The following is a 22500-nucleotide window of genomic DNA, read 5'->3' on the forward strand; positions in this document are numbered from 1 at the left end:
ATATATATATATATATATATATCAACAGCACAATAATTTTTTTATTGAAGACAAACTATGGTTCAAAATAAATCTCTCCCCCTCTCTCTTTCGCTTAGAAAAAGCTCCATGTCAAACGGCTTGACATTATTTCATGTAGAGCTACAATTCCTCATCTGTATGTTTGTATGGGCCGTCAAAAAGCATTAATGTATGTGATAAACCGAGAATATTCAACTTTAGAAATGTATTATGTTGGCTAAGTTCATATTATTCAAGTATGCAACAAAATTTCAGAAATCTGTGGTAAAATCGTCATTTTCTTGATTTTTGCGTTTTCATATATAGGGAGATGAGGATATGAAGTTGGTATCTGTAAGTTCAAGTTCATATATGATGAGACGGTACTTTGGTGGGGGTTTTTTAATCGCTAAAATGGAAGCTTTTGGGCGACGATCTAGAGATAATCGGTATAGTATGGCATATCTGGCAGCTTTGTCATCGGCCGACCATTGCTGTGTTCAACCGACGGTCCAAGTTATGTATGACTTTTCTCCCACCGCTCGACAATGAAACACAGTAAGTGATTCGGCGCTCGACGATCAGTCGATGACTGACAAAGTTGTAAACTTTTATAATCTTTTCAAGAACCACTGGGCCAGAAGAGCTGAGATTTGCATGAAAGCTTCCTGACATAGACTTGTGCAGTTTTACGTTTGTTCAAATCATGGTCACCGTGGATAGGTTGGGGTCACAATAGGGGATAAAGGTTTCACATGGTAATGAATAAGGAAAATCTTTTAAAATCTTCTTTTCATGAACAACTGGGCAAGAAAAGTACAAACATGAAAGCTTCCTGACATAGTGCAGATTCAAGTTTGTTAGTATCATGCCCCCGGATATAGGTTGGGGCCACAATATAGGGATCAAATGATCAAAGTTTTATATGCGAATATATAAGCGAAATCTTTAAATTTGGGCCAAGATGACTCATGTCAGCGATGTGGCCCATGGGCCTCTTGTTTCTTTGGGTAATTGAAAAAAGAATCAAAACTTTTTGTTATAAGATTAAACAAATATGCTATCAAGTGGTACTTGTGTACGCACGCACGCACGCACACACACACACACACACACACACACACACACACACACACACACACACACACACACACACACACACACTTTTTGTGTACAGTGCGCGTAATAATGATATTGTTAATGATAAAAATTAAAAACAACTACCCTCTTCCAATCATCATATCATTTTATATCGTAATCAAACATTGTTCTATTTTGATCTAACCTTCAAGTATACATTTTGTCAACATCATCATGCTCTAAATCATAATTAAGAGTCTATAATACTAAGATATTTGGATATGATTCCAATAATTTTTCCAGACATTGGAAATTTAACTTTTTCTTTTATATCCAAATCTAAATGACCAATTTCATTTTCCTTTGCATTTTCTGACACTCAAGACACCAAAGAGAAATTTTTCCTATTTTCCATGCTATAGGCCAAAACTTACCCGGCCGTTTGTACACAAGAAACTAACGTCTTTTTACTATTATCGGTATTCTTTTACCATTTCGTACAGCTAATGGTATTCAGAAACTTCGTCTCGGGTTTTTATACACCCGTCAATGTTATATTATGACGCTGTCCGTGCGACCGTCCGGCTGACTGTCCGTCTGTCCGGGGTAATGTTTCCGGACTTTTTTCTGTAACAGATGCATGTACATCTTTGAAATTCGGTCACGATATCTCCCTCAAGAATTGTAAGAGTGAGTTTGCATTTCAACTGGATTGGTCTATCCTGGACTCACTTTAGAGCTATAAGTAGGTCAGACAATTTTCCGGACTTTTTTTTATTACAGATACATGTACATATATTGCCCTGAAATTTACACATACTCTTCTTTTCAGAGGAATACAAGTTCAGTTTGCATTTCAGCTGGATTTGTCCGTCCGTGACCTACATGAGGACTAACAGTAGGTCAGACAGTTTCCCGGGCTTTTTTCCATTATGGATACAGATATTACCCCGAAATTTAGTCAAAGGCTTCATCTCAAAGGAACACAAGTTCAGTTTGCATTTCAGCTGGATTGGTCCATCATTGACCTACTTTTGGACTAAAAATAGGTCAGGCAGTTTTGCTGGCTTTTTCATACGGATACAGATATTGCCCTGATATTTAGTCAAAGGCTTCCTCTCGGAGGAAGACATGTGTAGTTAACATTTCAGCTGGATTGGCGCACTATTTTTTGGTATGTTCACAAGTTTGCTCTGAAATTTAGTCACAATCTCCCTTTCAGAGAAATACATTAATCAGTTCACATGTCAAACGTTTCATCTTAATTGGTGCACCATGACCTACTTTAGGGCTAAAAGTAGATCAAATGGTTTCCTGGACTTTTTATCATCATAGATAGATATTGCACCAACATTTTGTCACAACCTCACTCTCAGAGAAATACATCAGAGAAATACATAATAGTTCACATGTCAGATGGATTGGTGCACCGTGACTCACACTAGGCTTTTCTATTCAGAATGTATGTTGTATCAATTCAGAGTGCACAATATGCTTCCAGGTTGAATTTCACTGTCCGACGGGCGTATCTTGTACCGTTTGCGGTACTCTTTCGTTCTAAAAATAGTGGACCGCGACAGAAATACATGTATATATCAATATCACACGGAATGTGTGATGTAGGTGGTGAGGTTAAAACGATGCAGTTGAACGGCGAGAAGAAATTGCGCACCAATTAGCGATGCATTTAATCCAAAAATTGTCAGTAGATTTAGAATAACCGTTCTTTTCAGTTGGTAGTTCTTCTTTCGATTGATTGATTGTTTTGCTGTTTTCCGCCATACTCAACAATTTTTCAGTTATCTGGTGACGCCCAGTGTTTTATTTGTGGAGGAGAGAACCCAGATACAATAGGATTTATCGCCTGCTGAATAACACATCTTATGATCGGTGATATGACATTTTGAAAACGGTTTCTATGCGAGATTTGTATATTCCATTTAAATAAAAACAATGAAGTTTAATATTTTATTAAAAATACACCCGAAATCCCATCCAAAAATACAAGGAGGGGGGATGGGACCTGGAGTCCTGTATACAAGTACTTGTGCGTTTAATTGATCAATATATAAGGCTCATGGCGGATGTGACCAGTCGACAGGGGATGTTTACTTCTTCTAGGCGCTTGATCCAACTTCTAATATATGCAAGACTCCGTGTTTGTCCAACTCTTAATTTTGTATTCCTTTTATCACCTGCATATGGTGTTTATATATCTCAACTGATTCGATATGCAAGAGCTTTTGCTGGGTATAGTCAGTTTTTAAATCGAGGTAAGCTACTGACAAACAAGTTGATGGTACAGGGATTTCAACAGTCTCTATTGAAGTCAGCATTTCGCAAATTCTATGGTCGTTATAACGATCTAGTTCGTCAATACAACCTCGCATTGGGTCAAATGCTGTCTGACGTGTTTCATACCGATTGTTAAGCCGTTCTTGGCACACTGATTTTGACTGCGGATAACTCCGTTTAACTGATCAGGATATGGGGCTCACGGCGGGTGTGACCGGTCAACAGGGGATGCTTACGCCTCCTAGGCACCTGATCCCACCTCTGGTTTGTCCAGGGGTCCGTGTTTGCCCAACTATCTATTTTGTATTGCTTGTAGGAGTTATGAGATTGATCACTGTTCGTTATCTTCACCTTGCATCACTGTTGGTTATCTTCACCTTTTCAAATGCAAAATTAAGACCAAGTGGCTGTTTTTGTAGCTTGAATGAATTATAGCTATTTACCGTCATTTATTGATGCTTACACATGTTTTTCCCTATAATAGCTCTAAAACTTCATTGTTATTTCGGATTTCAAACATTTCGGTTGAGCATCACTGAAGAGACATTATTTGTCGAAATTCGCATCTGGTGCATCAAAATTGGTACCGTATAAGTTTTGACATGTAACGAAGTCATATAGCTCGAGATCAATTTTAAAGATTAAGGATAAGATATTGCCTTATGTTTAAGTACAAGTTCTTGCACTTTAAGCAATGAAAAATTGTATAGTTGCGTAAATCATGTCAATATGTTAGAGGAGTTGTACATATAGAAAAAAAATCAAAAATAAACATGAACCCAAGAATTTTTAAGTTATGTGTGGAGTTTTCCAAACATGTTCTTGTGCTAGAATATTATTGTAGTGAAATATTTTGACAAAAATTGACAATTTTAAGAGTACAGTATATAATATGTTGGGACAGTAAAATACGATCCAGACAATTTGTTAACTTACCAGTGTCTATATAGGAGTTATGAGATTGATCACTATTCGTTATCTTCACTTCATAAGTAGGTAAACATGAATAATTGCGCGTTGATTGTTATAGAGACACAACATACCTTTATACGTAAGTTTTTGAATTTTTTATGTGCTTCTGTATTTTTCTTTTGAATAATTCTCAATCCCAGAAGCATCTGGTGCAAATCTACATAAAATCAACTCCCATCAGTACTTTGATTATATCATTATTACGATTAACAACCTTTTCCCCTTGTGGTTACGGTCTTTTTCGTGGTTTCATTTCTTGTTAATCTCGTTATTACGATTTTTATATATATGATTCTGATGTACCTTCTTTTTCACCACATGCCACACTAGGCTATAGATGTTCTGCACACTCTAACGTCATGCTAGGTTAAAAGGTCATAGGGGAAAAAAATCTTGCAACCGGGTCCTTTGTCAATGTGAAACAGCGAACGACGACGGCTGCTCACCAACATTTTACTGGTGATACATAGTTTGTTTAAGCATGTAAGATGATAAAAATATACCATTCGTAAAAAATACACTTTAAAGTTACCACTAAGAGTTGCAGATTAGAATGTTTCATTCACATTTGTTTAATTTGAGCTGGTGAAGTATAGGTTGTTTATGTCTGCTCGCTACTTTCACTTGCGATGTTTTCTATCGAATTTACAGTCATTACCTCTCTAAAATTAACCCAGTGAAGTAGTACATTGCATAGAGAAGTGATATCAGTTCAATAATTTTATTGACAATGTGTCTTTTTTCTTTTAAAATGACAAAGTGGTTTGATTTATCGCCCCCCCCCCCCTCTTCTCTCTCTCTTAGAACTGTGGTATGCAGTACTGAGTAGTAATTAAGTTTGAACCTATGAATTAAGTCACCCCTCACACAATTAAGGATTTTGAAGTTTGGATTGAATAAAGTCTTACGAGTTGTTTGTTGCTTTTTTTTAAGTGTCTATATCAGCATGACTGTCGTGCCAGTAATTTTCACTATTCGCACGACGGTCGCACTTATATTAGAGCTCCTATCCGCACGATATTCTTTTCCCAATTATAAATTTCTTTTACTTGCCCATGAGACTGAGTTAGAGACATATTTAATTTGTATGATTTTAAATCTTATAAGCTTCAAAACCGAGATGTCTACACAATTATTTAATTTATCTCTAACTTTGACAAATGACCAGTTCAAAGTTCACTTTTAGGTATAACATATGTAGGCCTATATATATTAAAGCTAGAAACTTTATTGCAAATAATAAGGGTACTAATTATAAACCAGGGAATACGCAAGTTCCGAGTTACCCAAAAGTTATTTCCCTTTGTCAAACTCTTTCGCATTTTATGACGTATGGTGGGTACACAATGTATACATTATATCGTAGACTGACATTGTACATAACGATTACGTACGATTAATGTAATAAAAGCGTAACTTTTGTTTATATCAATCACTGGTATGCATATTCTGGCCATATCAAGCATAATTTGTTTGAATAAGATCATCAAATTGGCTATTGAATCATTATTCGTTTCCTCTTCTACATGATTGACGCTTTTATCAAAGAAAGATGGCAATTAACAATATTTGTTTGAGCCATTTTGTTATCCAATACTCATACATGTAAACTCACTAAAGTTGCCCTTTCCCTGAGATAGGATGGTCTCAGAAACTCTGGATATCATCTTTTAAGAAATAACACAACGATAGTAATTAGCAAATGTACCCACTGTCATCATATTTTACGTCATAATTTACGGAAGAGTTCGACAAAGGGAAATAACTCTTGGGGAACTCGGGACATCCGTATTTGGGTGGTGGGTCACCACCCAATACCCAACTGTTAGTCAATCCATTTTCAGCAGTCTGATTTAAACCACCGCCCTCTCTTTACGAGTGTAAGGAGAAAGGGGTGTATAAGACGAGTGTAAGGAAAAGGAGGGGGGGGGGTATTAGACGATTCTAAGAAAGGAGGGTTTGTATTAGACGAATGTAAGGAGATGGAGGTGTATTTGACGAGTGTAAGGAGAGAAGGGGGTTGGAAAAGCCCTGAATTATTCCTGACTTTCACTAACTATGTAGACTACAAGTGATTTTCAAAATTTTTTGTCATGCGTATAATCTCGCCCCTTTTTTTGTGAAATTTTCTTTTTAAAAATATTATCTGTATAGATCGTAGTAGTTGTCAATATTTACATTTTGTAACTCCCCCCCCCCCCCCCCCCCCCCCCGATAAGGGGCGCTACGATGTGCCTGGATAATACTGCCGTGATTTGCTGTAATGCATTATTATAATCTATTCTCTTTGTAAAATTACCATTAATAATGAATACCCCCCCCCCTTAAAAACATCACAATACAATGGGTCCAGTAGTCGGTAGAGGGGTATTATCGAAATTTTACATTTTTGTGCAATTCAGAATTAAGATTTTTTAGTGCAAAATGATTGTTTATTATGAAATGGAATCTTCAAACATGGGTATGAAAAACAACTTTAGTGACTCATAGATATAGTTTCTCATAGAAAGTCTAGAAAGGAACTTTTCCATAAAAGATATGCTAAAGTAAACCTGTGGTCCTCTTTACCTATTATGTAAACAAATTGTATCATAATATAAGGGATAAATCATTAAAAACTTTGGGGGTGAAAGCAATACATCGTTGATTTGTCAAAAGGCTACGTCGTTTTTTCCCCTATGACACGTATGCAAAACACCTATTGTACAATAGAATTCCAGAGATATTATCGATCGCCTACTTTCGATTTCATATTCGTAGAATTTACGGAGACTTTCGATTTTATCATACATGCATTCGGTCAATCGTAACAACTCGGCCATTTCCGTAACCGACAAATAACCTCGTAAACAAACGATGGAAGAATCGGCAAATCACTGCACTATTTACAGTCACATGATAGAAAAGATGGCGACGTCAACTTATCGTCTGTGTTTCTGCTGTGGAGCAGCGAAAAGTATAGTTTTACAAGCAAAAAATGCGCTTTATTTCAAACAGTCAATCATCAGATCTTTACTAAATCCTGATGTAGATTTAACTCCTGATAAAAGTCAGCATATATGCGATAATTGTATCAAAACTCTCTCTCAAATACAAACGATTCGAGAAAATGTAACGAAGGCTTGTAATACATGTAATGTGACCGGAACCTTTACAACATCAACAACCCCTGTAGACTGTGGTAAACGATCTGCAAAAACGACACCATCGAAGTTAAGGCCGTAAGGTCGGGTCAGAACAAGAAGAAGAATCTCATTGTTGATCAGCTGGTGAAGTATGGGTACCAATATTAGAATTTAGACACTGTTGGATATAATCATTAATTTGTGTAATAATATAATCATTAATTTGTGTAATATAATCATTAATTTGTGAAATATACATGTAGCAATGCTGTCGATATAATTATGTCAATGGCGAAGCTCCATCCATCTCGAAAAGTGGAGGGGGGGGGGCACTCAGCCAACATGAGATTATATATATATATGAATGATTGCAGCCGGTTGAGATGACTTGGGGTTGTTCAAAACAATTGACAAGTAATGAAATTTCATTTTAGCTGTAGGAGATGAGTTGGAATTGTTCAAAACAATTGACAGGCACAATTTACTATGTGTTTTTTAAAAAAAAAAAAAAATACTGCATGTTTACAAACTTCAGTAATATTTTCTTTCTAAGAGGGGGAGGGGGTGGGGGTGGGGGGTGTCCTTTACCACACACATGGGTTCAATGCATGGAAAATGGCCAGGCTTTGAGAATGTATGGTGTATGCTGCACAATGAGAAAGTAATAAAAATGTGGAGTTCTTGAATGATAGTACTATGTTAGTCAATATATATATACTAATGTAAGTTAAAATATGTAATAGGTCTGTGGAGAAGCTGAAGCTTTCGTCAAAAGATGCAGAAGAGTCCAATTCTAGTTCCAACAAGGTATGTTGTAAACTGAATTTTGTATCAACAGACTATTCATATACCCCAAAGGATTTACAGACTGTGTCAGAAATTATCTGACATTCCAGATGACAGCTAGCCTGCTAGAAAAAGTAAAAAAATCCAGTGTTTGACAGTTATTTATTATTTTTTTTTAAAAACTTGTTTGATTTCATGCTTCGTTTCATGTGGGAGTATCTTAATGTTATCCACACGTGTACAATAATTATTGTATATGATAAATTTACTTAACTTAGTTTGATAAAAGGGTGATAGAGTATTGTACATATTAAAAATATGATATAACTTACAAACTCGGATAGCATTAATTTTGGTATACAATTAATATCTTCAGTAAATTGTTGATAATACCAGGAAAATATTTTGTGCATTTATGTTTATTAGTTCTGATTAATTATCATGGGATACTCGAGATACTTAAATTCCATTTTTAAGTATTTATTGATATGATTTCCCTTGTTATTTTAAAGTTTAATGCTTATGGAGTTAAATGCTACGTGATCACTGGTATATACAGATGCATATGTATTAAAAAAATGTAATTCACTGAATTGTTTTTTAAATTCATCTTGATAATTCCTCCGTCAATATCAGCCAGTTGTGTCTATGTATACCACTGCATTTGTAGAGTTTAGTTTGCAAGTGTTGTTTTATCTTTTAGCTGTTAATATTCCCAAAAAATCTCTCAAGATTATTCCCAATAAAGCTAATTGGTATAACTGCTATAGCACAAGTGTACAGATGGCTAAGTACCGATACATTCAAATCTGTGAAGGAGATCCATTGCTGCAATAGTTTGTATGACAAAATCTGTATAGCATGTTGTTATTTTACATACATATGTATTACATTACAATGGGTATCAAGGCATGTTTTCAATTTGAACTTCAATTATAATAGGACTCGGATTGGTCGGAAAGAAAAATGTTGATCGGACAATTACGGTCGCCAAGTGGGCGACGAGAACAAAAATTTTAGGTGCCCACAAGCAAAGTTTAATCGCCAATGCGAGTGGGCGAGTAGTAATTTGGAACCCTGCACAACATTGTTCTGTATAACAAATGAATTGACAGAAAAATTATGCTTGCCTAACATTTACACTTTGAATGGCAAAAATAAGATTTCATATGGTGAAATGTATACATGGGCATGTATATGTTCAGTGTCCATTTTCATTTATTTTCAAAAAAAGTTTGTGTTATTCAAGTGCATCAATATTAATAAATCAAATTCAATAAAGTATATGTACCTTTTGAGGCTGTTACCATGTAAGGTATCTATTTGTTTCTTTCTTTTTATCTTATTGTACATTGTTGTGGATGTTACATGTACCATCAATGAAATTGTCAACTATGTCACATATTGTAATGTGTGCTTGAGTATGCCTTGTCATCTATTGTTATTAAAATACTCTTGTCTTCATTTTAGTTTTTTTCCCTTTTAGACTCTGAAAAAAAGTATTCTACATAGTTGAAGCAATTGGTCCACCATGACCAGAATTTAAATGCAATCTCATTATATATAAAAGATTGCAAATAAATGATCCTGGTGATGTTTGTATTATGTGGCATTGTGTACTATTACCTGATAATTCAGATAATACCCGGCAAACTGCAGCTCTCCAAAAGTATTTTCTGGTTATTAGATAGAAGGGGAAAATCTCTCTATAAAACATGTAGAAAGAGGATAATCTATATATAGAGTGCATTAGAAAGATATTAGGAACTTTGAAATCAATTGTAGGATATAGTGGCCCGTTCTAACTCCTCCCATACACAGATGCAGTCAGAAAATTTCAATGGAAAAAAATATATATGAATTTTAGCATTTTCTCTACCTTCGAAACAGATTAGTCGTCATCCGCAAAACGACATCAGGGTTTTACCCAGCATTTAGATGTTACCACACATTTTAAATTTAAGGGGAATTTTTAAGAATGCAGTCATTGAGCTTCCAGGGGATGGTGGTGGGGGACATCCATGGAATATAATATCCACAGATCATTACAGCCATATAAATTGATTGATTACTCATTTTATCTGTATTGTAAGTCTGACAATTATAGAAAATGACTTGGAATATATACAAAATGATTTCTGTTGAAAATTCTCATACAATTTTGTCAAGTTTCTACAAATGAAGTGGAAATATCCACTTGTTGCCAAAGGGGAAAGGTACCTTATACTGTAGTAAAAAACAACCTAGATAAATCCCTTGACAACCAGTGCCTTCAAAGTTAAGGCATAAAGCCTTCAACCCCTTAGAAGTGAGAAAAGCCACCTGATCCACAATAATTGACTTCACGGGTGCAATATGACGAGTACAATTCCTGCCCTTTCCCTTTCTCCTTGTAAAAGCCATGGAAGAAGTTGATAAATTGCACTTTTCCCATACCCGGTTGGCAATAAACTAATGCAGTCTCGCTTCTCCCACAAATATCTAAGTGTTTCCAATTGTTTATCTTTCAAAGAAATTGCTGCGAGCAAATTCGAGTCTCTCCTCCATTATGAAAGAACTATTTGCGGAATAACTTCCGGCAAACAATGTAAGAAGAATTTCTTCTGTTTGCTTACGAGGTTATTTGTCGGTTACGGAAATGGCCGAGTTGTTAAGATTGGCATTCGGTTTGTTTTTAATATACGTGTAGATATTATTCACTGGATTACTATACAATGGGAGGCATGTGGTCTGCTGTGTTTGTGGTTTTAGTGGGGTTTGTGTGCTATCTATTATTAGACCACACCAATCAGCTTAAACAGATGACTGAAGAAATAACACGACTTCGGCAAGAAAATCACAATCTTAAAATACATGAATACATTCTGAATGATCTCAAGAGTCAGGTGCACAGTCAGAAAGAAGACAATGGACAGTTACGGAAAGACATAGACCGTTTATATCAGCAACGAGATGTCATGAAAGATACGATGGGATCCTTAAAAGAAGATGTACGGAGAAGGGATGAAGCTTTAAAAGAATTCGACACGGGAGTAAAACTCATGCATGAAGAATTCAAGGAAATGGTAAAAGAGATAGAAAAATTAGTAGGTCGAGTGGCAATCATGGATGAACAGATGGAAAAAATGAACAGAGAATACGGCACTATTGTCTCCGATCTCAACGATTTGAGGAGCGGTGAGAATTTTCATAGATTTAAGGTGGCGGACGTGGGTAAAGGGGAGGAGGAGAACGGTAGTTTTAGAGGGAAGGAAAGTAGAGACATACGAGAATTAATTAATGGGGAGAGGGCAGGGGGCGGGGAGGAGTGAAACCTCGTGTACACACACACTTACATGTACCGGCAATTTTTCGAATTCCAGATTTCAAATTGCTAAAATATTCTGTCTTCAGTCTAAATTCAATGAATGTTGGGTTAAGGATGGATAGACAGGGAATACACACATTTGAGAGAAATTATTGCCACAAAAATTATCAAAAAGGGGGGTGGGTGGGTAGTAATATCCATACTTCAGGTGCCTGTGGTTCGTTCTACACAAAGGGACATAATAACTGAAAAGTTGAAAATAGCTACTTTCAATATATATTTTTACGTTCACGTACTCAATTGATTCCTCAAGTAAAATCTTTGTTTCATATTTTCTATCATCTTCCCATGGGTTTCTGATCTGCTCCGCTCCACATAAACATGTGGGTGGGAGCGGATCAGAAACCCCCCTGACTTGGGAAGATGATCCTCTATCGTGTATACTGATGTAAACTTGATGTAATGTTTCGCTCTCGAAAAATAGGGGGGGGGGGGGCACAAACTTGGAAGCTCTGGCATTTTTCTCCTAAACTAACTGTCTGCATGGTGTGAAGAGTGAAACAACTGAAAAACTAACGAAAATTTCATCCAATATGGCTGTCCTGAATTTGACGAATTGCAACCTTTCCATATAACAGCGGAATAAATAATTTTCTATGAGATCAAAAGTTTTAATATTTTGAGTTTTTCCTCTTTGTTACTTTAATATTGTTATCTTTGCATTCGTTGTTGTCAATATATCTACTCTTTTCTGCAGAATTGAACCGTGACAGGAACCATTATCACAAACATGACCACAATTATTCCGGCGGTGGGATGATTCTCAATAGTATCCGCTACGCCATCAGCGTCATCTCCAACAAACTACTGGGTTTTGCGTTTGGGGGAATCTCCTCTATCTTCTTACTTAACTGAATCTCAAAGAAATCCCGTCTCCTTTCTTACTTCATATCAATCTTAAGTTTTTTTAAAATATTCTTTTGTTGTTGTTGTTGTTTTTTTTATGTTGGGGGGGGGGGGTTCCATTAGATTTGTAAATATCTGTTTTCCAGTTGTATTTTGAACATTACCTGTTAGCGAATAATGATGTTCAAATGACACATGTGAATAAAAGATCATATTATCTTCGTTAGTTCTTGGTTTATCACAGAGCTAAGCTCATTTTATTCCTGAGGATCATATCCAATGGAACAAATGCGAAAAAAGTTTTTATAAGCTCACTTGAACTGAAAACTCAATTGAGCTACTCTATTAACTTTTTGTCCGGCGACAGTCTGTCCGCCCGTCTGTCCATAAACGTTTAATATTTTCGACTCCAGGGCTGAGTTTTACTAAATTTCATAAGATACAAATGGCATCAATTACAAGATGAACAATTATACACCCTGATGACTTCGAGATTCTGTGAATATCAGCTACTTCTGAAAGGTAGTCTCCTTTTGCTAGGAATCGGAGACACGTCAACACCTGAAATAAAAGAAAGTATAAGTTATAAAAAAAAAAGTGTTATCTTGTTATCGTTACCCGGCCTCTTCCATGCTCACTATTTAGTATTAAAACTATATCTAAAAATAAGGAAATCATCAACAAAGAGTAGTTATCTCTCTCTCTCTCTCTCTCTCTCTCTCTCTCTCTCTGGTGACCATAATTGATAAATGCAAATTGCATTCGACCGGTGGGCATGCCATTATTGCATGTACCGACAATCAGTCTAAATCTAGCATTGCTTAGTTTTACTGATGTAAACACGTGAAATGTGTTTTTATATATCCAGAACATTGTAATGCAATTGTCTCAATGGACTCCGGGAAGGTGTTTGAGTAGTAACAACAATAACAACCCTTCCCGCATCCCCCCCCCCCCCCCAATGATTTAATAATTCGAAGATCAGACCGAATTCAATTTTTTTATTTGCTACTCAACTACCAACTCCCCCCCTCCCCTGACTGGTGTATGAAAACTGCTTTTTAAAAAACCCAACAGGTAAATAGTGTTAACATCAATAGTTTTATGCTTTAAACTTCTTGTGTTTAAACAGGTATCAACGTAATGGACATCCCAACTATTGAAATGTAGTGATATTACGCATCAGTACACATTATTACAGAAAAGGAACGAAGTTTGCAAAAAGAAAATCAATGCGAGTTATTGAAGGTCTGTGCATATTTTAATATTTCATGCGTATATCCATGGTATCATAATAAAATATTACGTCAAGTACATGTAAATGGGATTTATAAGGTGTGTGAATTAAATAAAAATTAAGCATAGAATGAAAGTTGAAAAAGTGAAAACAAAATTCAGCATTATATAGTATATAACGTCCTTCGTTCCTTCTTTTTGTAAAGTATGGTGAACTTTTTGAGTCTTACGTGAACCAAGGGAAATAACTTTCAAATCATGAATAACATAGATCTAGTTGCGCCCGGTTATTTACTCTTCATTTTGAATTTTGGAACAACTGTGTGACAAGGAAATTTTCTGGCGGCATATAAATTACACGTCATATCCAGGTTATATTTTAAGGTTATTCAATGAATTAACTGTAAGTTAGTTGTTTCTTTTTGTGTATTACAACATGTAGTGTACTTTGAAACTTATGTGGTCACTATGCAAGTTCATCAGTTCATCCAGAATTACCTCTGGCCATTGTTTTCCCCCGTTTCATAAAAGCGGAATAAGCATATATATCCCCCCCCCCCTAAAAAAAAAACCTGAATGTGAGCAGGAATAGAGTAGGATCTTCTTGTGTTAGGCTGAATAAGGTCCTTTACATCATTTGGGGTATGACGAATCTCGGGAATCTAACTCGTTCCACCAGTTCTAGCCTATGTCTGTCAAAGTATCGAGAACTTTAGTTTCTGTGGAAACGAGGGGTTTATTTATATTCGGTCTTTCCTATTCTCCTCAAGAAGCTTGACGGGAAACCCTTTGTGTTCTTGATGCTTACTAACACCTCTGTCAATGTCGAAATTACAAGATTCTTGTAAAACGCTTTGTAAACTCTTATACCAATATCTAACTTAGCTTGATCAATTTATGATGCAGAATTTTTAGATGAAATTGTTTTACCGCTTCTAAAGAAATTCTTAAAATTTTGATTTTCAAATAAAGCATATTTTCCCGAGTTTTGGTGTTATCTTAGCTACATTCCGTTTCATTTTGGTGTTTTAGCAACACCCGTATGAAACATTTTACCCAATGACAGGTTGTATTGGTAAATTAGATCGTTGAAATACATTTAAAATCTTGACAATCCATGAAAATTTACCCAAATGAATTCAAATGTTTCCAAAGTAATTGTTGGATTTGTTACACATTTTTAACATGTTAATATGGACGTGCAAAGCATGTAAATAAATAGCTGCAGAACTGTAAATTAAATCTATGAGACGGCAATGCAAGAATGCAGCGATATAAGGCCTCAGTCGTGCGTGGTTTGTTTTTCTGCACCGTAAATCGAAGTGGATTTTTTCATCAAGGGTCGATCTGTAGCTTTCTGATCTGTCTCAATATTTTCTCAGAGAGCTACAATTCTGCAGCTAGTAAACAAAAACCTTATTTGATCACTTTTGCGTCTAAATTGCTCAGTTTTAAAAAGAATGTTTTACTAATTAAAGATACATGTGGTTATTGCCGTTTTGAGCAATACACAGTGGTCTGAAATGTGAGTCCATGTGTTTCTAATTCCCTTGACACTGAATATACAGTTCCCTATAGGATAGACGGCTACACAGGAACAGGCTGACGAACAGGAGGAATGACACATTTTTATAAGACTTCATCTTAGTTTTCGTGCGCCCGAACACTTCGGCGGACAGCCATATGAAAAGTTGACAAAAATATTAGGTAGGTTTCACGCAGGGTTGGCTTTACTGGCCAAATTAATTGGTTCATGAGAAGAATGATTTTAAATACACTACCGCATTTCTCAATTACTAGCTTAATTCGCAAAGGAAAATTTAATCTTCGTTTTTTAAACCTTAACACGCCTCACCCATGTACACATTGTAATAAGTTAGTTTGAAAATGGTTCAGTGGTTCTGTAGAAGTAACAAATATGAAAAGTGAACAGGTGACAGACAGAAGAGGGAAAGGGCTCTCATTCGAGTTTTCAGCTCCAGTGAGCTGAAAACTGTTGAAAATAAACAATGCTTGTTACAGAGTAATGAACACACTGTGATTAATGCAAGGGTCAATGAGAGAGAGAGAGAGAGAGAGAGAGAGAGAGAGAGAGAGAGAGAGTCCCTGATACCTACATTACAAATACTAAAATTACATGTAATACGTGTGGATTAATAAAAAGAGTTCAGTTTCACTGGTTTAAAAAAGCACAAGTGTTATGATAAATGAATCATTTTGATCGTGTTGCCAAAAACCCACACAAATTTATGTTTATTGTGTTGAAGAAACGCCGCTTGAAAGCAAATCCTGTAGCATTTCACAGTGACTTACCCCATGAAAGGTTAACTGTTTCACGTCATGCGATGCCTATCACAGAATGTCAAACAGTATCGCATGTTATAGTACGATTGATAATTGTTATTTCTCCTACACAGTTATGAGATATATCGAGAGAGAAAGCAGAATGGCGACAGTGAACAAGAAGTCTGGGTTTTGAATGTTATCAATAACACAGGTGTATAAAGACGGTATTTATCTCCAGGTGTTTCATGTAAATACCGCGTAATATTTATCCATTTCCATCGAGTACTCACTTTAAACGAAAATACATATTACAACGACAACAGAAAACGAAAACAAAAACAAAAAAAACAGCAATCATATATCCTGCATTAAAAAGTCTCTACAAAATAATTTAAAACAATTCATTGTGCATGCCAACAACAACATACACCTGTCTTTATCATGAAGGATCTACGCGTTTTGAAAATAAGTCAAAATTTTATAACATTCGATAAAGACTTATATAAACCGGAGCAAATCGTGAAAGTCCTTACTCAGGGGAAATGGGTGCAATTCCATGAAACTTGATGTTTTTTGTTTTTTACTGTAATTTCGGGTTTGAATTTATATATCAGGTATCACACAGTTTTTAAAAAGCATAATCAAATTTCAATGTACATGTATCTGTAAACCAATCATATAGCATTCATACCTAAACACGCTACAAAACAAGGTATCTCTGAATAATCCGAGGAACGTGTCAACCTGCAATTTTCATGTGAAAACCAGTGCTACATGTATATGCCAATCTTTAATACCCATACAATAATGTTTGAATTGCTTCATTCCTAGCCTGGAAACGTGCAAAAAGTTAATTACCTTTATAAATGTACAAAGAAAACAGAAAAAAAATGCCTAAAATTATCAAGTTCAGCAACCTGCAATTTCCATGAAAATTAAAGAAAATCAAGTATACATTTTGAATACCGTTTATCTGAAATAAATAGTTTGGGGTGGGGGGTTTTTCAGTCAAAAACTTTCCGACCACCAAAAAAACTATGTCAATGTTTTCTGCTTCTATCGCACGTAGGATAAATTTGTTCCTGAGAAAATTCTTCAAGCGTTGATATAAGTTATAAAACAATTCCTTATTGATACAGTTGTTGCTTACTTGTTCGAATTTTCCCTTATGTTGACTTTCGTCGTCATTTTCCTGGGTAATACACGTAGGTCGCGTGATTCACCATCGTGATGAAGAACTATAGGTTTATTTTGTATGATATGACGTTCATATAAATAATCTTATCATATTTGTCATCTAGGTGATATTTAGAACTACATGTAGAATCATACATGTGCATGTATTGTGGGATTTATTGCAAAATAAAGGTGCTAGTACAAGATCAGAATCCGCGAAACGCCGACCTTAATTGAGACCGCCGAAACCCCCGCACCACCAACCGTTTCGTGAACGATGAACTTGCGGGAATGGAGAGCGCGCGGTAAGCTAGTGGAAAATGGGAAAGTACAACATTACAGGGACTGTACTAATGCGTCCGGATAAAACATTTCTTTGTAAGATCCAAGGTTTTTGCCAATGAACTACAACACACAAATTGCCTACCATATTAAATTACGGAAAAAATATCAAAGTTTCAGAAAACATCTAGCAAATCACGATTTAGTTTCAAATGTCATATTCATGTTGGCTAGTATTTCTTAATTAAACATTTTTTTTCAACCAAGAGACATTGTACACTCAATTGAAAGAAAATGAACAATTTTTACAAAGCATCACGCACATTGATTGACCGTGTGATTGCAAGCGACATTTTCACAAAAAAAGTTCACATTAAAGGTATGGATAGGGTGTCGCCTGCGTAGGAAGATGTTGTATGTAAAACTTATACGGTACCAATTTTGATGCACCAGATGCGCATTTCGACAAATAATGTCTCTTCAGTCATGCTCAACCGAAATGTTTGAAATCCGAAATAACAATGAAGTTTTAGAGCTATTATAGCCAAAAACAGCGTGCCAAAAAAAGTGGAGTCAAATTCGTCTAAGGATAAGAGCTATGCATGAGGGAGATAATCCTTAATTTTGAAATGAATTTCTAAATTTTATAACAGCAATTAAATATTCATCCGTATTTTCAAGCTAGTAACGAAGTACTTAGCTACTGGGCTGTAGAGACCCTCGGGGACTAACAGTCCACCAGCAGAGGCCTCGACCCAGGGGTCATAATGTATAAAATATGGCAAATGCATACAAGAAAGCAATAGTGTATTTTTTTTAAATATACAAATTGCAAGAAGACATCAGGATAAGAGTTAACACATAAATACTGGGGATCTGTGTATATGACACTCATATAGTACAATGTTAATACATGTTGTAATTAAAGGCATATGTGACCCAACTTTTAAGGGTTCTATATGTTTGACTTCATTGTTCTCTATCCGTAAATCAGTTTTGTTTTCTTTCATACCTAATATTCAGTTATTAGAGAGGTCTGGAAAATGGCCCCACTCTAGGAAAGCCCCTGGTGGTACCTCTACAGCCCTAAACAGAGGGTGAAAAATTATTGTCTTTGGGGTCCACCTTCTTACCTGCATTCTCTTTTTGTGGACTCTCCAAAGATTCAGTTGTTATTAGCCTTCTTTATGACCCTACATGATGTAAAATTAGGAACTTTCAGGTGAGCTCAATTTCCCAAAAGGCCTATGTTTATCTTTTAAAGGTCTTGCATGTTTGTTTTCATTGTTCTCTAGCCTTTATCAATTTTGTGTTATTCCTACACCGTCTATTCAAGTACCGGTATTAGAAAGGTAAGAGAAGTGGCCCCACCCTTGGAAGGACTCAGATGGTACTCTACGACCCCCAACAGGTTGGAAAATGGTAGTCGTAGGGCCCCCTTCCTTCTCTACATACTCCTACAACGATTAAGTTGTTATTAACCTTCATTATGTCCCTACATGATGTGAAACTAGGAACTTGCAGGTGAGCTCATTTGTAATCAAAGGTCTAATGAAGAGTTCTGTGTGTTTAACTACATTGTTTAAATGTCTATACCCCTAGGGGCCCATTATTTGGCAATAAACTATCTGTATCTGTATCATTGTTCTCTATCCGTATATCATCAGTTTTGTTTTCTTTCATTAACCAAAATTCAATTATTAGGGAGGTCTGAAAAGTGGCCACACCCTTGGGAGGCCCCAGGTAGTAACCATACAGCCCTAAACAGAGGGCGGGAAATTATAGTCTTTGGGGTCTACCTCCTTATCTACACTGTACATACTAGTTTTGTTAGCTCTTCACAGATTAAGTTGTTATAGTCTTTATTTAAAATCATGAACTCTCAGATATGGTCAACTGGCCTTATAGGCCTATGTTATCCCTTTTTAAGGGTTCTATATATTTGACTTCATTGTTTTCTAGCCTTTTATCCGTTTTCTATTACTCCAATACACTCTAGTCAATTATAAGAGAGTTCTGAAAAGTGACCCCATCCTTGGGAGACCCCTGGTGGTACCCCTACAGCCCAAAACTGAGGGCGGAAAATGATAATCTTAGGGGTCCCCTTCCTTGCCTGCATACTCCTTTTGTGGACTCTTGAAAGATGCAGTTGTTATTAGCCTTCATTATCACTACATGATGTAAAAACATGAACCTTCAGGTGAACTCAGTTGTCCTTAGTATAGAGGCCTATGTGAACCCTTTTAAGGATTCTAGATGTTTGACGGCATTGTTCTCTAGCCCTTTATCCGTTTTGTTTTATTCCAACACCCTATAGTCAATTATTAGAGAGGTCTGAAAAGTGACCCCACCCTTGGGAGGCCCCAGGTGGTAAACCTTCGCTTCCAAACTGAGGGCGAAAAATGATAGTCTTATGGGTCCCCTTCCTTGCCTGCATACTCTTTTCCAGATCGTCAAAGGTAGGATGGTTGTTAACCTTCAATTTTATGGTCGTTATAACGATCTAGTTCGTGTCTGACGTGTTTCATACCGATTGTTAGGCCGTTCTTGGCACACTGCTTTTGACTACGGATAACTCCGTTTACCTGATCAGGATTTTAGGCTCACGGCGGGTGTGACCGATCGACAGGGGATGATTGCTCCTCCTAGACACCTGATCCCACCTCTGATGTGTCCAGGGGTCCGTGTTTGCCCAACTGTCTATTTTGTAGTGTTTATAGAAGTTATGAGATTGATCATTGTTCGTTATCTTCACCTTTCATTATGACCCTACCTAGTGTAAAATTAGGAACTTTCAGGTGAGCTCAATTGTACTTAAAAACCTGTGTGAAATAATAAATAAAATTTATATAGCGCCTTATATAAAACAAATTACTCTAAGACGCTTTACAAGGGTAGCAGTGAGGAATGCAACAATATTAATAATAAAAAGAAACCACACACACAATTAAATGAAATTAAATGACAGTATGACATAAAATCTTACATCTCTAAAATTATCAAAATAAAACACTATTATTTAAAAGTTGCTTTTTTTTTTTTTGGTAGAACACTATGCAAAGTATCTAAAAAGTACTCTAAAATGTTAAGTTAAAAGCTAGAACACTATAAATGTTCTAACTTAAAGGCAAAAGTAATAAATACACATAACAACAGAATCACATATCACATATTAAAAACAAGACAAGATAGGTGGGTCTTTAAATTTCTTTTGAAAAAACAGTCGAGTTTCTTAACATTTCTAAGTTCACATGGCAAACCGTTCCAAAGTGTCGCTGCCGCCATGTCAAACCTCCACTCTCCATAAGTCTTTATCTTGGTTACAGAGACTGAAACCAAACATGCTGATTCCGATCTTAGCGATCTCGCCGGTATGTATGGTGTTATCAGTTCCTACAAATATCCAGGAGCCAGGTTGTGAAGACACCTGTAAACATACAACAGAATTTTGTATTGAATACGGTACTCTACTAGAAGCCAATGCAATTGGATCAGAACAGGCGTAAAGTGTTCGTATTTTCTGTCCGCATTACCACTCTGGCAGCAGTGTTCTGTACACGCTGAAGTTTGTTTGTGTATTGATTGTTCACTCCATATAATAGGGCATTTCCATAATCTAATCTCAGTGTTACCAAAGAGTTCACAAATATCTTACATGTGACCTCAAAGATGAATGGACGAATGCTACCTATATCCGACGGATATGCATGTAGCATGAGCTTGCAACGGAACTACACTGCTTGTCCATGGTAAGTGACTTGTCAAAAACTGTCCCAAGATTTTTCACACAATCGGCCTCATTTATAATGTTTCCTCCGAACGAAATGTAAAACTCAATATTTTAAGATCTATTTCGTTTAGGAACGAACACCATGAGTTCTTTTTTGTCCTGAATCAGCTTTAATAGGTTTGAACCCATCCAGTTGCGAATATCCGTTAGACATGCCACAAATCGTTCTGAAATATCATCCCAGCTGTCACGTGGTTCAACCTTGATATAAATCTGACTGTCATCAGCATAGCAATGATAATCCATATTGTGAATATCACATATATTACCGATGGTCTTACTAAACAGACAGTAAAGTTGAGGCGCGAGAACTGAACCTTGCGGGACGCCAATCTTTATTTCTTGGGATTGGGCCCCTTTCAAAGGTTCTGTATGTTTGACATCATTGTTCTCTATCCGTATATCTGTTTTGTTTTCTTTCATCACCTAATATTCAATTATTAGAGAGGTCTGAAAAGTGGCCCTACAAACTCTTTTGTAGACTCTTCATGATTGAGGTATTATTAGCCTTCATTATCGGTTAACGCTATTTGGTACCGCTTGCAGGGCGGCGACCACGAGTTACCTGCCCCTATACAATGAGTTAATTGCCCCTGTATTTCATCTGTTAAGTTGTACTTAAAATAGGCTAACTCTTGCGCAAAAAAAGATAGAAAATATCAAATATGGGAAAGCGGGACGATAGACCAAACATATCTACGAAGAGACCGTTGGTGCCGGAAATATCTCTGTCTTTAGTAGTGTCCGCGAGGTATATTAATTTATAAAACATGAGATATTAGTACCATATTGTCCGGGAATCAAAAGATTTTTGCAAGATCGGTAAGTATATTCAATATAGGCTAAACAAGCACAAGGCCAGGGCACGTGGTAAGTCATTCCGCAGCGCAGGAATGACCAAAACTAGCCTACTACGGTACCATTTACAGAAATTACCAAAAAAATGACAAAAATTACCGAGAGAGGAGCTAAAATTACCTCAGTAATACATGACATTTACTATCATATTCACATTAAAAATTTTGGTCCCTCCTTTGACGACTTCAATAATTTTTAATTTCGGTCATATCTTTGGTATTTTCTGTGAACGTTTGTAATTTCGGACATTATATGTAACAATCCTACTATTCATTCCACAATGAAGGCCAGTGGGCCTAGATTTTTAATTTGATACACGTATAAACTTAACACTGCGCAAGTTACGTCACGGAATGCAGTATAGGGGAGGAGAAAATATTTGGCTGGACCAGGAGTCGAAC

The 22500-nt window shown here is 36.3% G+C and overlaps 3 protein-coding genes and 1 long non-coding RNA gene across 5 annotated transcripts in view; 3 read left to right on the top strand and 1 right to left on the bottom strand.

Moving 5' to 3' along the window:
* The window catches only part of LOC125646969 (uncharacterized), a 202350-nt gene that overhangs the window by 172290 nt on the left and 7560 nt on the right, over window positions 1-22500 (top strand). The gene's annotated exons all lie outside the window — the stretch shown is intronic.
* On the top strand, window positions 7207-12690 carry LOC125663752 (uncharacterized). Its single transcript, XM_048896091.2, has 4 exons — window positions 7207-7621; window positions 8216-8279; window positions 9201-11435; window positions 12323-12690. Exons 3-4 carry the CDS (start codon window positions 10973-10975, stop codon window positions 12478-12480), a joined length of 621 nt encoding a protein of 206 aa, XP_048752048.2. The 5' UTR covers window positions 7207-7621; window positions 8216-8279; window positions 9201-10972; the 3' UTR covers window positions 12481-12690.
* Window positions 12581-22500, bottom strand: part of LOC125663759 (uncharacterized) — a 22402-nt gene continuing 12482 nt past the window's right edge. Inside the window, exon 2 of the long non-coding RNA XR_008799730.1 lies at window positions 12581-13032. This is a non-coding gene — a long non-coding RNA (uncharacterized LOC125663759). The remainder of the gene's footprint in view (window positions 13033-22500) is intronic.
* LOC130051287 (uncharacterized) overlaps window positions 22043-22500 on the top strand; it is an 8018-nt gene continuing 7560 nt past the window's right edge. For both annotated transcript variants that reach the window (XR_008799725.1, XM_056153124.1), the window contains exon 1: window positions 22043-22500. This exon is cut by the window's right edge and continues 654 nt beyond it. The gene's annotated coding sequence lies outside the window, so the exon portion shown is untranslated.

Source organism: Ostrea edulis, chromosome 1, assembly GCF_947568905.1.
Source record: "Ostrea edulis chromosome 1, xbOstEdul1.1, whole genome shotgun sequence".
Taxonomy (NCBI): domain Eukaryota; kingdom Metazoa; phylum Mollusca; class Bivalvia; order Ostreida; family Ostreidae; genus Ostrea; species Ostrea edulis.